The 17926-nt window shown below is 37.9% G+C and overlaps 1 protein-coding gene across 1 annotated transcript in view; it reads left to right on the plus strand.

Annotated features, from left to right (window-relative positions):
• The window catches only part of WDR70 (WD repeat domain 70), a 133250-nt gene that overhangs the window by 95845 nt on the left and 19479 nt on the right, over positions 1–17926 (plus strand). Inside the window, exons 12-13 of the mRNA XM_054397660.1 lie at positions 2063–2147; positions 3169–3307. Of these exons, the coding sequence (XP_054253635.1) occupies positions 2063–2147; positions 3169–3307 (224 nt within the window). The remainder of the gene's footprint in view (positions 1–2062; positions 2148–3168; positions 3308–17926) is intronic.

The raw sequence follows: 17926 nt of genomic DNA on the forward strand, positions 1-17926 counted from the left end.
GTACAGGTCTCATGAAGAAGCCCCTTAAGCATCAATGGAAGGCTGCTACTAGAAAAACTCTGTGGTGCTGTGCAAAGTTAGTATGTCTGTCTTCTTATTAATGGCAAATTCAACCACAAATGCAGATTAGATTCAAGAAGCAATATTGTATTTACAACACAGAAAATGTTAATTAGAAAAAATAGTGAATTTGGACAAATTCTTGAAAATGGCAAGAGTTTGATGGCACAGCCCAAGTCATTCTACTAGAGTTTTTCCCTCTTGAAATATTTAGGCGTTGGTTTCTGCACAGTGTAAGACAGGGATGATTTGAAGTTAACCATAACTTTTTTGAGTCCTTGTAGAGTCTTCTATTTTTTTTTCACCAGCAGATAATATTTTCTTGTTAGCAGAAGAGCTGTAGCTAGATGTCTAACTGCATCTCTCCTGCTAAAGCCTGTCAGGACTACAGCTTCAAGATCATGTAGAGGTTCATTCCACTGGGAACAACACAGCTTTGGCTGCTAGCCTTAGATCTGTCCCTATCCAGAAGATTTGCAGGGTGGCCAAATGGTATCCTATGCATACATTTATAAAGTGCTGGTGCTTTAAATATAACATCTTGTCAATGTGTTTTTTCATTGGGTATGATAGTGAAAAGGAGGGCTCATATTACAAGACCAAATGCTTCAATGTGCTTGGGATGGAGTCTACTGGGAAACAATAAGAAAACAGATATTCCTAAAACAGGAACTCAACATTTTTCTTTATTGTCATTTTTTAGCTTGCCAATGAACAGAAATATACTCTGCTCTATACATCATTTATTTAAGTTGTCTGCTTCTTAAAAATATTTTGTAGTGAGGAGTTATCCTAGTCTTCAGTGTAAACATACATGATGTACGAGGCCACACATTACTGCTTTCCTTGTAAAGGGTACTGCTGACCCAATTTCTTCTGTTACAGCATGTGTTTGTAGGTTTTAAAAAATACTGTGTTACCAAGACCTCCTTTAAGTTTTTGATCTTAGAGGCTGTGAATCCACAAAATACTTCAAAACAAGAAAATTACTTCCCTGCAAGGATTGTGTTTCAGAAGGAAGCAGGGCTGTGGATTACCAGTCACTTGCATGCTTTTGTTCCTAGGTCAGGAAGATTTTATAACTTTTTCTCTCTGGGTTTTTGGAAAAACGAACTGTTGTTTGAAAGTCTTTCTGTTCACCCTTGAAAGCACTGAGGCACTGATTTAAAAAGTAAGAAGACGTCTAGGTTCCTGAGTGAGGTGCTTCAAAACTCAAATTCTGTAGTGCATCTCGTGGTGGAAAAATCTCTCCCTGAGGGATGATGAGCAGAGGTGTAGATCTCTCTCAGAATAACCAAGCGTAGTGGGTTGGGTGTTTTTTTTTTTCTTTTGACTCCTGTTCTGACTTTGAAAAGTTACGACGTATTCACAAAAATGAATAAACAGCCTGACTTTTACTGGCCTACTGTCACACCATGTTTATCAAACACAGATGAGAATTACTATAAATGTCTTGCTGTAACCTTGACTTTGGCTTTTGTGGCCAAAGGTGGTGTGAAAAGATTTCATTGCAGCAAGTGGGGTTTACTTGCTTCCTCTCTCTCCTGGGTTCCCCAAGGATTTTTGGCTGATTCTAGGGCCTGTTCACCATACTGAGGTTGCAGGGGTTTGATCTAGATCATCCATGATAACATTTAAATTTCTTTTGATATCTTAAAAATTAAAACTACTCCTAGAAGCATCAATACTCACAAGCACAGAATAAATTAGTATTTGAGGCCTCTGATTACACTGTGAATAATAGTTCTTGATAGTAGCGATTGCTGTAATGGGGTTGAGCCACTGAGGGAGAAGTTTAAGATCTGCTGAAGTTCAGCATATGAGACTTCTTATCCATGCACTTTCATAGTCATTTAGTGAGAAATCCCTTCCAAACCATTCCCATTTTGAGTGCTTCTACTGTATCATTCTTACCTATCTGAATTGGAGTATAACGTTTTCTGCATGTCTCAATTCCTGACTTAAATTCATTATTGCTAACCTTCATCCCTTTTGTTTGTAGGAGATGATACTTTAAAGATATGGGATATTAGACAATTTAAAAAACCTCTTAATTCAGCAGAAAGGCTGCCCAGCTTCTTTCCAATGTAAGTACTCTAATTTTTTGTGCTTAGTAATAGGAGGGACTCTTCTGGAGTTCTCCCCAGTTCTTACTAGGTTCAGGACTGTGCAAAAGGTACTGCGTAGGGAGGATGGCACAGTGAGGATGCTTGGCTATTTTAGGTTTTACCTTAAAAGATACTTTTTGGGGGGGGGGCGTGATATAGCTAGTTTTGCTTGGTTTATGCCATTTTTCAGTCTCATATGTCTTATGTCTAATTAGATTAGCAACTTTTCAGGAAGTGGCCTGTTCATTGCCTTATGTTTCTGTAATAAGATACGTAAGTAATCCTCATTCTTATTTGGTCTATAATAGCAGAACTGGACCAAAAAGTAGACATAATATGAAAGTGAGTGGTATGGTTAAGTTACGATGTTAGAAGTGCTGATGACTGGGGGTTTTGTTACTATTATTGTAGTGCATAGTGCTAAGTATTGTGTTTAATATTTTTGTTGGTATTACTTGCATTTCTGTAGCTGTAGCACAGCCAAATCCAACTCTAAGGACAATTTATTCTTCTTACATAAGATCTGAGAAAGGCAGTTCATGGACAGCTAAATCCTGACTGCAATTTGTAGCATAGAGGAGAAGTAACCAGCCAAACAAATTTTGTCTACTGTGTAAACATGCTGCCTTGCATTGTTGAAGAATGTATTGTCAGCAAAAACAGATACCATGAATGACTTTTTGTTTATGTAGTGATGATGACCAGATTTGAAAATGCTTTTTCTTACTTTATTCTCATGCTGAAAACTTTACAAGACTTACGAGCAAAGGAGGATTTTGTTAGGGCAAGGATTTTGCACATTCTGTGCACATTTGTAATTGTGTGTGTGAGCTGTTTTATAACTACTATAGTTTTATAACTATAACAGAATGACAGCTGACAAAAGATTTTCTTTTAAAAGCTTTGTCTTAAAAGGTTTACCAAATAGCATTATTTTTAAGGAGTCCCCTACGCATTAATTACTGATTTGCCCAGTATGATGATTTGTTTTGTCCAACAGGACAGATTGTTGTTTCAGCCCAGATGATAAAATACTCATCACAGGCACCTCTGTTAAGAAAGGTGGTGGCAGTGGGAAGCTTTTCTTCTTTTATCGGGAGACATTCCAGAAGTTGTATGAGATAGAAGTTACAGATGCGGTATGTATTTTAGTTTTCTTCTGACAACTGTTTAAAATATGAATGAAATCATATTCATATGCTTTTTTCCCATTACACAGGTAAGGACCTACTAACACTACTGTAATTTTTCTACTCTATATTTAGGAAATAGAGTGGCCTAAGTACATGCTATTGTCCTTTCAGTTGAAATAAAATAACAGGGCAAAGTGTTTAAGCAGTAGGAGATCCCTGCTTTGGTGTTACTGTTGCATTTCAGAAGGATTTCTTTGAGCCCTCAGATCTGTGAAATGAGGTGTAAATCCTGAAGTTCTATGTTTATGCTGTTTAACTCCAACAGTTATGATGATGAGATACCATATTGTGGTAAGACTTGGACTTGACCCTGAAACTGGACTGGTGGTTACTACAGAATGTATTTTGGTGGACTCCAGCTTGTGTAAATGCAGTGATTTCATGGCAAAAGGAGGGTGTGATTAGGAACCCTCCATAAAAAATACCATTCTCATCAGTGGTAGAAAACCCTAAAATTTTGAATCTGTAATACAGAAGAGTCTGTATAGCTTAAGTTGCCTACTGATTCCCTTTTAAAGAAGGACAAAGCTTAGTATTATAGTTGAAAACAGGTCCTTTCACTCACGAGGTGTGCACAAGTAAGTCTGCAGATTATAACAGGAGAGGAATAAATTTGGAGTTGCCATTGCTTAGGTATGGCAGTGTATGTTTAAGTCTCATTACAGTCTGACAGCAGCTTTGTTGCTTTGTTTCATGATATTGTTTTCTCCTTCTGCAATTTTCTGAACCTAGCACAGCCTACAAACCCCGTTGTGGTGGAGATCCTGTATACATAATTTACATTTTCATTTACTTTTCAAATGCCATTTTCTCTTCTAACTCATCTTGAAGCAAAAAATGCTTCTGGATGAATTTTTTATATCTATCATTTCTGTGGCAGCAGCCTTGCAAATTAAAAATGCACATTTCATGTCCAAGCAGAAAGCATTTATTTCTTTGTGGAGGGGAAAAAAAACCCTTCTGTGTTTGTTTTAAATGTATGTTCTAAATACAGGGTTTATATGACATTGGGAGTTGTATTTAGTATTGAAGAATTTCTCCAAACCCAGCATAAATTGGATTTAAATTTTTTCCCTTATGGAACATACCAAACCTCATCTCAGCTCATGAGGCTTTCTAGTGGGTTTTTATTTTCTCTCAAAAGTATTATATCAAAGCATTTATCAACGTTTTCTGATTAAAACATGAATGGGATTGTTCCATTTGGAGAAGAGAAGGCTCCACTTATTGTGGCCTTCCAGTATACGAAGGGGGCCTACAAGACAGTGAGTGAGGGACTTTTTAGGATGTCAGGTAATGGTGGGACTAGGGGGAATGGATCCAAGCTAGAGGAGAGTAGATTTAGATTAGATGTTTGGAAGAAGTTCTTCACCATAAGGGTGGTGATACACTGGAATGTAGGAAGATAGCAAAACTTTGAACGACTTTTGAGAAGGCTGTGTTTTGTCTTTGAGTTGGAAATAGTGTAAACACCTTGTAACTGAAGAGAAAGACTAGGCAGAAGTTGACTGGATATGTTGAGAAGCTTGTTTGTCAGTATTAACCTATTGTGTGCTTTGCTTGGACCCATGTCAGTGAAAGGATAGTCAATTGGGATGTGGCAGCTCTGTATTAGAAAAGTGTATGAGCTGACTATGTAACAGAGTAGTAGGCTTTGGGTTCAGCTTTTGCTTTTCCTTGTGCTTTGTACTTTGCTTAGTTGCTTAGACAATAAATGCTTTTGCCTTTCACAGTAAGAGTCTTCTTGTCTTGTCTTCACCTGGAAACGCCATAAGACACAGCCTATGGGAAGAACACAACTGATACAATTATACTGGAACAGGTTGCCCAGAGAGGTAGTGGAAGAGCCCTGTCCCTGGGTGTTTTTAAGGCCAGGCTGGATGTGGCTCTGGGCAACCAGATCTAGTGGAGGGTGTCCCTGCCTATGGCAGGGGAGTTGGAACTCGATGATCCTTGAGGTCCCTTCCAACCCTGACAATTCTGTGATTCCCTCTGAAACTTCATGGCACAGAAAACTACATAAGATAAAGTGCAAGAAGTAGGTTGTTTTTGGAGTTCTTTTGTCTTTGGACAGAGGAAGCAAAATAGCTTAGCGGTTCCATTCAGAATGAAATTCAGCTTCTTAGAACCAAGTGTTTGGATATGGGCATGGTGGCATCTCCATTTATTGGTGATGAAGTCAGTAACAAGGTACAGAAACTTCACTTGAAATTAAGGATTGCAAGGAGAAGTTTGTATCCTGTATCTCCAAAAGAAATTAAGTATTGAGAATTACTCACTCGCCAACCTACTTGTTTTGTATTTAAACGAGGTATAATTGTCACTGGCTAACTTTGTCTCCCAGAAAAATAGTTCTCTAATACTCTGAAATATAGCCAGTTTACTGGCTGAAATGGGTAGTGCTACAGGGGAGTCCAAAAAAGATTGGTTTGCTATCAGTTTCTCTCAGAACTGGGAGGTCAATTCCTGTTCTGCTTCAGAATGCAGAAAAAGGCAAGGAGCTGAGAACCAACAGTAGGAAATTGCTGGAAAAACAAAATTAAAGGTCAATAAGTGACTTTCACTGAGGCCACTCATGTAGTAAAATTTTAAGTGTGTGTACAAATCTCAGCAGGTTCATAGTTTATACTATAAATTTATATAGGTGCTGATATTTATATGGTGCTTTTTAAAACTGTAGTCAATTACTTTTGCCCACAGAGTTTTAGTGCTGTTGGTTTTCTTCATTTGTAGTTAAAAAAAATTAAGACTGTCATTCTGCTTTGAATATAATGGATCAAATTAAGAAGAATTGAGACTTAGAAATGATTATTTTATGACATAATTTTCACTGAGTCGGCATTAATGATTACATCCACAATCAGTCTGCCTAGCTTTTGTCTTTAACGCTACACATCTAAGAAAAATGCAGTTATGTATATTAACCTGAATCTAAAAGAAGAAAAACTACTATAAGTGGTATTATAAAATAAAAGCAGTATATTTTTTAAAGTTCTTTCTATTGCTTGTGTACCTGGCTTCTTCATTAGTGTTCTTGTTCTATTCAGATTGAAATGTTTGATAAAACACAAACAAAGCTATGCTAAAAACAAATGAATTTCCAAGAATCTGGCTTTTGTATTTTATAAGCATTACATGCTGGCTTTTTGAAAGATCACTGTCTATAAATTGTTAAATTAATATCTTTTGTGCAGTTTATCAAGGCATTTTTTTCAGCAGTGCAGTAATTACTTCATTTTTGCAGGCTGCTTTTTTTGTTTTCCACTTTTTCATTATACTCTCAAACCTGCAAGTACCACTTAGTGTGATTAAACATGCAGTGTTGTCTAAGACTTCAGTTTTTGTTTTGTAACTGCTATACCTTGTTTGTATCATCTAGTGCTTAAATATGTAATTTCAGTGTTCCTACTTCTGTGGATTTTAGCCACTGTGTAGGTGAAGTTGCACTGTGCCTACACAAACACACCAATATCTGTCTTTGCAAAGAGCCTGACCTGCTCCCATTCCTCATGAAAATAATTTCTGTGATTTCAGTTGGATTTTGTCCAAATTGGTAAAGAAAAAAGGTATCATTAGTCATTAATAAAAAGTAGAAATTTAAAATAATAAGAGTATTTGAGGTCAGTTGTATACCAGTCTAGTGGTAGCATGTATATAATCAGAAAAACAGAAAATCTACTATGAAGAGAAAATATAAACTATTAATGTATTACTTTTTTAATTTCAAAAGGATTTTTTAAAGGGACTGCTGTTAAGCTTAGAAAATTGGAAAACATTAAAGAGCAGTAAACATTATCTTAAACCCTCTTGGTAAATAGCCAGTGCAATTGGCCTGTGAATGAACCTAGGGGGTAATGGGAAAGTATGTAGTGGGAATGTTTGACCAAAGCTGTGTCTGGCATTCCTTTCCATCATACCACACAAACCTTTTTTCACCTTTCTTTCAAGTTTTCATGGGAAAACCCATTACTCTTTCAGAGCTGCTGGAGTGAAACCTTATGGTTTTACTAATGGACTATAGCAGTCTGATAGTCTCTGCTGTTGTGGCTAAGTATAGAATATTAATTTGCTTTTCATTTCACATGTTAGTCATTTATTGTTTCAATTTTGGGCACAGTCTGAGGCTAACCTAATGACTATATTGTTCTGTCCACTATTGAATGTCATCCCAACATGTAGGCACTTCTGTAGAACTGAAGCTTCTTGGATAAATTGCAAAACTTCTGAAGAAAAACTAACTAAATGTCAGAAATGCTGCAGACTCTGGACTCCTCCTCTGGCTAGTAGCAGTGTGCCAGCAGAAGGTGGTGTGAACAGGGCAAATACTTAATGATGCTTCTTTGACTATCTTATTCTGCCTCCAGTAATCTGTGGCTTAGAGATATCTTGATATGGACATAGGGAGTTTATAATTAGTAGCACTCAGTGAAATATTTCTTCCATCAGTTTATGAAGGATTGAAATCACCCATGTTGCAGGTTACTGACAGGGTCATTTACTTGCTGCAGATCAGATGAAAATTCAGGGGTGGAAGCTTCTACCTTTCCCACTCATGAGGAAACTGATGCTCTATATGCTGTATTTCAGTGTGTACAGGTATTATTGGAAGTTATGAAAGCTTTGTACTGTCACCACAGTTTTGTATGCTAAGCTGTACAAATTCCTCTCTTTTTTTAACAAGAACTGGACATGACAAAATTCCTGTCATGCACATGCAGGTTCTTCATAGTTTTGTTGCTCCTATTTCTTCTATCTTAACAGCATTAACTGTGAATTGTTCTTTTGCTTTCACCTCAAGTAACAACCAGAAAATATTTTTATTGAACTTTCTCAGTTTGAGAAAGTTCCTCAAGTAGTATGAGAGGAAAGATGACCTGTAATTGCTTTGTAATGAGGTCTTCTCTTTTGGGATGTCTGTGGATGTACTCTCTTTCTGGAGCAGAAGGGAAATTTCATTGTCAGCTGCAAGTCAGGAAGGGTTTATTCCTGAGTCTTGGTTTGGTTATCACAGAATCATCCAGGCTGGAAAGGACCTCCAAGATGATCAAGTCCAGCCATTTCACCCACTCCACCAACTCTGTCACTACACCATGTCCCCACACACCAGATCTCTATGGCTTTTAAATATGTCCAGGATTGGCAACTTAACCACCACCCTGAGCAGCCCATTCCAGTGCCAGACAGCCATTTGCATGAAATGTTTTTTTTCCCTAATGCCCAGCCTAAGACTCCCCTGGTGCAGCTTGAGGCCATTCTCTCTAGTTCTATCATTAGTTACTTGTGAGAAGAGACCAGTGCCTACCTCTCTACAACCTTCTTTCATGTAGTTGTAGAGAGCAATAAGGTCTCCCCTCATCCTCCTTGTTGTGGACTAAACAGCCCCAGTTCCCTCAGCCACTCCTCACAGGACTTGTTCTCCAGGCCCTGCACCAGCTTAGCAGCCTTTCTCTGTACCCACTCCAGTGCCTCAATGTCCCTCCTGTACTGCAGTGCCCAAAACAGTATGCGAGGTGCAGCCTCACCAATGCTGAGTATAGAAGGACTATTACCTCCCTGGTCCTGCTGGCCTCACTATTTCTAATACAGGCCAAGATGCCATTGGCCCTCTTGGCAACCTAGGCACACTGCTGGCTTGTCTTCACCCTGTCAATCAGTACCCCCCCGTCCTTTCCCGCCACACAGCTCTCTAGCCATTCTTCTCCAAGCTTGTAGTGTTGCATGGGGTTGTTGTGGCCCAGGTGCAGGACCTGACACTTGGCCATGTTGAAGCTCATACAGTTGACCTCAGCCTATTAGTCCTACCTATCCAAGTTCTTCTGTAGAGCCTCCCTACCCTCCCTACCCTCAAGACTCCCACCTAATTTCATGTTGTCTGCAGACTTACTGAAGGTGCACCCAATCCCTTCATCCAAGTTACTGATAAAGAAATTGAACAGGACTAGTCCCAGTACTGAGCCTTGGGGAACACCAGGTGGATTTAACTCCATTCACCACTACCCTCTGGGCCCATCCAGCTAGCCAGTGGTTTACCCAGCAGAATGTGTGCCCATCTAAGCCATGAGGAGCTGTTTTTTTTAATGAGAATGCCATAAGAAACTGTGTCAAAGGCCTTACAGAAGTCCAGGTACACAACATTCACAGCCTTTCCCTCATCCACTAGGTGGGTCATCTTGTCATAGGAGATCAGGTTTGTCAGGCAGGACCTGCCCTTCATAAACTGATGCTGACTGACTCAGGCTTATCACCTGGTAGTCCTGTATATGGTACATGATGGCACTCAAGATGATCTTCTCCATGACCTTCCCTGCACTGAGGTCAGACTGACAGACCTGTAATTCCCCACATCCTCCCTTCGGCCTTTCTTATAGATGGGAATCACATTTGCTACCACCCAGTCCCTTGGGACCTCCCCGGAGAGCCAGGCCTGCTGGTAAACGATAGAAAGAGGTTTGGCAAGTACATCCGCCAGCACTTCCAGTACCCATGGGTGCGACCCATCTGGCCCCATAGACTTGTGCGTGTTTAAGCAAGCATGAGATCTTTATGAGAACCAGTTATAAATACGTAGTGTATGGGAAGCAAAGTTGAGTACACAGAATTTTTCCCCGTGTCAATTTAATTTAAAATAGCTGTAGATAGCCACTCAAATCACTCTCACATGTCTATCGTTTGTCTAGCTTGAACAGATCACCCGGTGCTTAGCCTTATTGCTGCAGACAAGATTGATTTTGACAGCAGCAGAGCAGTCATTTTTCCCCACATGAAAAGGACTAGTACACCTCCTTACTGCCAAGCAAGAGGGAACACTAGGAGGAAAACCCAAAAAGTTGCACAATTACAGAAAATGCTGTTTTTACATGAAAATGTCACAATTTAAAAATAAGCAAATATGATGAGATTCTGTACATTATAAAATGAGATGTGCAAGTTTATAAAGTTTCCCATGTGTTTTTGTAAATCAGCAACAATCCAAAACCATACATTTATGATTGTTTTGGGAAACCTCTTTCTGTTAGGATTCCTTAGTATTTTCTTTGGTTCTCAAATATAAGCAAAAGTTAAAAATTATTACATACTTCTGAAAAATACCTCTAAAGGATGTTTCAGGAAGATGTTCTGAGACAGGATATAAATAAAGCTTCTTTTTAGATTAAAGAGTGAAAAGGAGAGAAGGAATAAGGAATATGAAACTTCCAGCATCTTTTATGCACAGTTGATATAGGGTTGCAGTATTTCTTTCCTTGACCTCAAACATTATCATTTACTATTTATAAGGTGCAGTAATATAGTAAACGGCTTTTCCACTGTGGCGCATTTCACTAAGATTTAAAGCTTTTACATTTAACAAAAATAAGTTCTTTTAACTTCTGGAATACATCATCATGGTACTTCTGGTTTGTGGGGGTTTTTTTAAGTAATTTGTTTTATTTGAAAGGAAAAAAACTACCTTTTTCCCACAAGGAAGTAAATACAGTAATTAAGGTCCAGTAAATTTTTGGTGCTGATTAAAATAAAAACCCTAGTATATCTAGTATAAAAGGTAATTCAGAGGAATATTTTTTATTTTACAGTGAGGTAACTATCAAAGATTAATTTTTGTTCTCTGCCTTCGTGTATGTAAAGACAGCGTGGTCCTTCCCTTCATATATACCACAGCAGCGTGTACTTTGTTTTAGGAAAGCTGTCACTAGATATTTGAAGTATGCAAGAGAAATAAACTGTGCAGGGAGTGGGGGTTGTATGCAAAAGTTGTCTGCTTTACTTTTGCAATATACTGTGATGCAGGTGTGGCTGTAATTTTAACACAGCAAGTGCCTGAAAATGTCCTACCTTGAAATTACAAAGAAGCCAGTTTGCCACCTTGATTTAAGTCACTTTTTCTATTCATCAGAAAAGGAAGGTGTTGTTCAGTGGCTCAGCTTACCTCTAAGAATATATTTTATACCTGTACCTTGAAAGGGAAGTGATACAGCATTGCTAGCCATGTGTTCTATACTCAGACCCTGCTTTAAATTATTTGCCCCTGAAAATACTTTAAAGTTATTTCTGGTTTCTACATAGAAAATTGTACATTTTGTCTGTTTCTGGTCCCTGTCAGTTGAACATTTCCACACATTCTCTGAGTCATGTTTCACAAGGGAAAAATATTAGTGCTGTTTCCTATACTACTGTTTTCTCATGAGTATTTTAAATCTAATGATAGCAGGTCACTCCATTCTAGGTAGTCCCTAACCTCCCACCTTATTTATTGTAGTTGGCATTTTTCCTTGGAAGAGCTCCAGGGAAATCTCAAACCTGAAGATTTTTACAATTGGGATTTAAACTTTAAATTTTTAATATAATAGCTGTATATTTTTATTGTGTGAATAGCCTCTTTTTTAACTTTGGATCAAACCAGTCACAGTATCAACATGTAAGTGTTAACCATCTTTTTGCTCAAAAGAAGAAACCAGGTGGAAGCAGACTGGTTGCATTTACTGTTCAGTTTTGCAGATGTTTGTAAATGACATAGTTCTAAATTCTTCAATATATAAAACAAACAAACAAAAAAACCCCACACACAAACAAAATCCCCCACAAAACAAAAAAACCAGCAGTTTTTGGAGTTACTCAGTTTACACATTTTCCCCTCCTCTGGTTGTTGGGTACATCCAGGAGGCAGAGCAACCTTTCCCAGATACAGCAGCATGGCTAGCCAAGTCATTGACTTCAGGGTCACCACTGTGGTCTAAGACACCAGCGTAAAGAGATTACAGAGTGTGCAATGGGTATTAATGTTGTCTCTGTGAGCATTATCTTCTCATGATTCTTAAGGCACAACTGTGGTTGTTCTGGAAGGGGAGCAGACAGTTAACATAGCTGATGTTCCATGCAGGTCTTCGTTAGAGAAATGAAGGTGACTATAGGAGAATGAAAAGACCTGTCTATGAAAGCCTTTCCTTACAATACTAACTTTATCACTTGATTTTACTTTCCATTTTGATTGTCAACCATCATTAATAATGATCCTTGATTATTGCGTAGAAATAGCGATGTTTCTGCAGATAAGGTAGCCATGAGCTTTAGATTAGAATATTGAGTTTAAAAGTAATCTTTTATGGGGTTTTTGGGTTGGTTTGGGGGGTTTGTGGAGCTTTTTTTGTTTGGTTTGCTGTTGTAATGTTTTGGTTTGTTGTGTATTTTTTTCTTTAAATTGCAGTTGCATGGAATTGGGGATAAAGCATCTCCATACATTCGGTAAAAATTTGGTGAACAATGCTTAAAAGTCTTTTAGACCTGTTTCTGAACTTTATAGAGTGTGAGAATGAGGAAATAAATATTTCCTTTTGAGGCTTTGACATTGTGTAAGACAGGCAGGATTCACTGTGCTCCCTGTAAATCTGAATGCTTATGGGCCTTTCCTGCAGTCCAGCATCATGAGAGTTTTAGTATATTTTGAGGCATTGTCCTCTTTTTTAAAAAGTAGTGTATGCAGTCTTGCAGGAAGGTATTTCATAAGCAGTTGCAAAGAAAACTGTGGGGCACTTCAAGTATGTCCACTTTAGTACGTACTAAAACTAGATTTGTATCCCCCATACAGTAGTTTCTAAAGGCTTCTGCTTCTTCATTATAAAATGAACTGCACTTAAGTGTTTACTAATTGTGCTAATAAAATGCCGCAATAGCCAGACAGGGATGGGGAAGAATCACTGATTTTGTGCTAGTGGAAAGCTGTCTTTAACTTTCTGCATCCAAATACTTTAATATTTTATTTAAAGACATATAAAGCCTTTGAAATAAGTACATTTTTTTTTCCTGAAACAGTTTTGTACATTTTTCCTTCTCTTCTGGGAAGTCATATCACTAATGCTGTGCAACTTAGAACTATAGGAGATTAAGCTGGAAGACACACTGGCATTTGGTCACTCAGTCCAGCAGAAGCTTTAATCCTTTCTCCTCTCAAATACAGAGATAATATAATGTAACTATAAACTTAGGTAAGGAAAAATGTTAGTTTGAAAGGTAATTACTGTTTCTTAAAAATAAATACTAATAAGCAGTTGGGTTTCCGAAGTACTATTGCTTAATTATAGTTTAAGCTTCTGCATGTTTAAAAGATACTGCATGCACAAGCAGTTCTTCACTACAGATATATACAGGTTTTACAGGGCAAGCAACAGAATAGATGTGCTGAATAAATAAATTGTATGTGTATTTGCACTGATTTTGACAGATTGGTTTTGGGTTTTCTCCAGCAACACTGGAAAAATTATAGTTAAGATAAATGTTCAGTTCAGTCAGAAAAGCCCCATTTGGCCACTGCTGTGGTGACCTACAGAGTCTACATCCACAGTCAGAATGTCATTTTACACATTCACTATCGTCCCTGCTGTCATACAACTTATCTGGCTGTCTGAACAGCCAAGTGCAGCAAATGCAAGGAGGGTTGTTCAAACAGAACCTGTCACATACCGTCATGGCCACTGAAGCAAAGCTTGCACGTAGGAAAGAGAGAAAGTTTGTTTAAATTCTTCATTCCCTAACCAAAAATATTTTCCTAGAGCAGCAGCTCTTGCTGTCACTTTTTTAATGTATAGCTTCAGAACGGATTCTGAAGGCGTTATTTATTTGATATAGGTTAGGAAAGGGTTAAGTAATACGGGTGACCGTAGACTGTGTTTGTTTCTTATTTTTATCATCATTCACTTTTTAGCTATCTCCAGAGCCAGACCTGATCTTTCAAGCTAGGATTCTAAAGTTTTGTTGGGCGGTTTTAGACGTTAGTATATGGTGTATTCTTTCTGCACTAGAGTATTTAATTTGGCTCCCAGAATCCTTCATCCTTGAACTGCAGAGTTTTATGTCAGTAAATACAGATCCTCGTTAGTTTTCTGTTTTTCTTGTATAGTTATTTTGGCCATTGTACGCTGCAAGGATTCACCTGACCAAATATAGATGTCTACAGCTGATCCAGTCACCCTAGGCTCCTTTTCTAATCATCAGAGAAAAATAAACACATACAGACTATGACTTTATCTCATCCTAAAATAGATCTCCAAAATAGGTTAGATGAAGGCCACTATAAAAAGCTTATTTCTTTCTGTTAACTATAAAGGCAGGTGAAAGTGTGGGGCTATTGGAAGAACAGACTTAAAAAGGTCAGAGGTGTAAAGGTCTTATGTTTGGTGAGTCTATTCTGTGGCAGGGTCAGTTTAAAAGGAGAAAAAACAGTCTGAGTAACAGTAAAGTCTTCATGTGCAATACCTACTTACCTTCAATAATTTCTCCTGCTCCTATCAGTTATCTAGAGGTCACACAGATAATAAGATCTTAGCTTCTCCTTACGTTTGGGTTTATTCTCTCCTGCAAAAGCGCTGGAGCATTAACTCTTTTGTGCTCAGACAGATCTTGCAAATAGCAAAGTGGGAGGCAATGGGTTACTTTTGTGTTCATTTCTTTGATTTAAGGTTTTATGGCTCTAGGCAGCTTACAGGAGAATAGCCTGTTGCTCTGTGAAAGGATTGTGCTAGCTGAGAATCAAGTCTGTGCTCTTTTGCCCCTGATTTCCACTTCAGCATTACAGAACCTTACTCAAATTGTAACAAACCTTTTTAATAAAAATCAATGGAAACATCATACGAATTTTTATTTCAACAGTTAGGCGATGTGTGAAAGCCTAAGATTAGCATGCTCCTTTTCAATTGTCACTATCTGGAAATAGCAGGACTTTTTTTCCAGTGGTAATTTGTAAGTAAATCACTTCTGCTTCTTCCAGTTTACAAGAGGAATGTTGGCTCACTCACCCCAGTGATAGTGCAAATACTAATTGTATGTCAGCATCATTCAGTAGAGATTTCTACCCTTTCAGGGCAGATGTGGAAGTAGATAGATGCGTCTTCTCCATTTACCAGACTTGTTTGTGTATACTTATGTTTAAACAGGTTTCACAAATAGCCGTGGGAGCAGACATAAATTCAGTGAATTACAAGTCTGGTACCTGTAAATAACTGAATAATCAATTCTAGTATTTTGGAACAAATGTATAAGCAGGCTGAGGGTCAAGAACTATCAGAGAAGAGTGAAAGGCTGCACCTGAACTGAAGAGAGAGAGAAATTGAAAAGTTTTATTCCAACAGTGTGTAACTGATATGGAAGCATACATTTCTATCTTCTTCCCTGTGTGGCAGGAGGAGCTTTAATAATGAACTTCAAAAAGCAAACAATGTCTGACTGAGAAGCACTAAGGCCTCCTGAAGGAGGGATAAGAAATTAAACCATTTTTGTAAAATACGGCCCCTTTAATTTACTTCTCATTTTGCTGTAGCAAAGTGGACTGGGTGCTGCAGAAATGTATGGTGATTTCTGTTTAGGTCAAAATACGAAAGTCCTTGGAAAATGGTGAAACATCATGCCAGTCATGCAGCGAATTATGACTTGAATGGACATATCCATTAGATAAGTATATTGTTATGGTTTTAATGCCCCACCTTTACCCCTCCTGCCTCCTCCCTCCCCTCTTACCAAGAGATAAGACAGGGAGGAAAAAAGGCAGGGAGGGTTCTCTAGCTGACTTACACAAAATATTCTACTTCTCATTAAAAGGTATCAGATTACATTACTGTATATATGAAACAGAAAGAAAGGGAAAGGGCAAATACTGTCCAGAATCCCGAAAACAAGCAAAAAACACACCCGCACGCTTGGGACCCAGAAAGCAAGAGAGCGACCCAGAATCCCCTGTCCAGGATGGTAACGCCCTGCAGTCGTAAAATGGCCAAAATTCATGATTTCTGATAGTGGGGAATATTAGTCTTTTTATCTCACCACTAGATGTATGCATACATGTGTGCCTGTAATGAAATTTTGCTAACTGCAAAAGACCAACTGTTTCCTGTAGTTTGTGTACAAATAAAGGGAGTTGCATTTTGTGGGATATCAGTTTCAAATGAAATAAATAAAATTTTTAAAATCCAGGTTTTTGTACAGCTTCAGCACACGGATATGCAAAATGCTAGTATAGGAATACAAGAAGACAGCAATGGAGGGAAAACTTAATTTTCCCTAGCTCTCTTGCAGCGGAATGAAAGAGGATAGAGCATAGATAATATTTTTAAGAGACAGTGTTTATATGTGCTCTCCTTGTATAGTTACTTGATGGCCAATCTTACAATTCGGTAGATACAAAATATATTAGTGAGATTAAGTGGCTTCATCTATGGTTTCCATAGTGCATCCCCTCTGAAGCGTCTCACAAACCCCATTGTTTCTGCTAGTCCCCAATGTGAAACGTTTCTAACCCTTCCTAGTACCTCTTACTAGAATTTATTAACATATTAACCTCCGATCTGTAGTAACCCACCTGAGACTGCTCTTCCTATCCTGAATCCACTCTGTCCTGAGTGAGGGCCAGGAAACTGAATTTTGCCTTTACTGCTGCAGTCTTGAACTATTTTTATAAGCAGAGATTCCTCAGGAGAGTTCTTTTAATCCTTTACGTCGATCTGTAGTTTTATGACCTTACCAGCTTCATGGTTTCATCTTAGGGGTAAATTTTCCATTCCTGTGCTACAGATAATTTTAATCTTTCTTTGCTGACTTTGTAAAGTGCCATGTATTGTTTACTTCTGTCAGGGTGTTACCCAAGTGATCTGGACAGTTTCAGTTGAGGTAATTAGCTCTTGCTTGCTGAGAAATCTGCTTCACTTATTGTTCACTTTGCCTGTTAACACAGGGTGTATTTCTAAGCCAGAATAAATGGCCTTTCTGTGTTACAGCAAAGTATGTTTCAGGCTTCAGTTTCTCATTGAGAGGCGCTGCTGTTAAATCCCATCAAAATGCTACGTGCATAGGGGTAAGGACAGGGGTAATGACCCTAGGATTGCACATGAGATGGGACTGCACATGTCTCAGAAGAAATGCAGGTGAAAAGGCATGTGAGGGAATACTGCTATTATCAGTTTTGCCTGCCACCTTTCTATGCATTTATGAGCTTTAAGTAATTATAGGCGAAATACTACAGGTAAAATTTTCTAAAGCTGAAGTTTATTTTGAAAGAACTGAGATTCTGAAGTCAGTATAGTGCTTAGTTTAAAAAGAAAGTAAAAATCGGGTATTTTTTTTGCTTATTAATATTTTCTGTTTAAAGCAATAACATAGCAACATTAGAAGAAGGCATGGCTAATTTTCAGAACAATGAGTAATATCTTCTTATTTTATTAAGCAGTTGTTTAGGAAAACAGATACATTCATCCAGATTGCAAAAAAAAATTACATTTTTAAATAGTGTAGATAATTTTTAATTGATTTTAGGTTTAAGTCAGTATTACAAGACTGTCTGTTACCTGAAAATAATAACAAAGACCCACTATCAGTAACACCCACTGAATCCATTCTAACCTTTCACAGTGAAAGTAAATTTGGAGTGGTTCTCCTGTTAACATTATTTATATTTTTATTGTCCAATTTCAGGAAAATATTTTCACATTTTTTCAGAGTATTTCCCAATGCTAGCAACTGTGTTTCCTGCATGCAATAGACATTGTCAAAGGCTTTTCAGATTGATTTCATTTTAAGAACCAAATTCTT

The sequence above is a fragment of the Indicator indicator genome, chromosome Z, assembly GCF_027791375.1.
Source record: "Indicator indicator isolate 239-I01 chromosome Z, UM_Iind_1.1, whole genome shotgun sequence".
In the NCBI taxonomy this organism is placed as follows: domain Eukaryota; kingdom Metazoa; phylum Chordata; class Aves; order Piciformes; family Indicatoridae; genus Indicator; species Indicator indicator.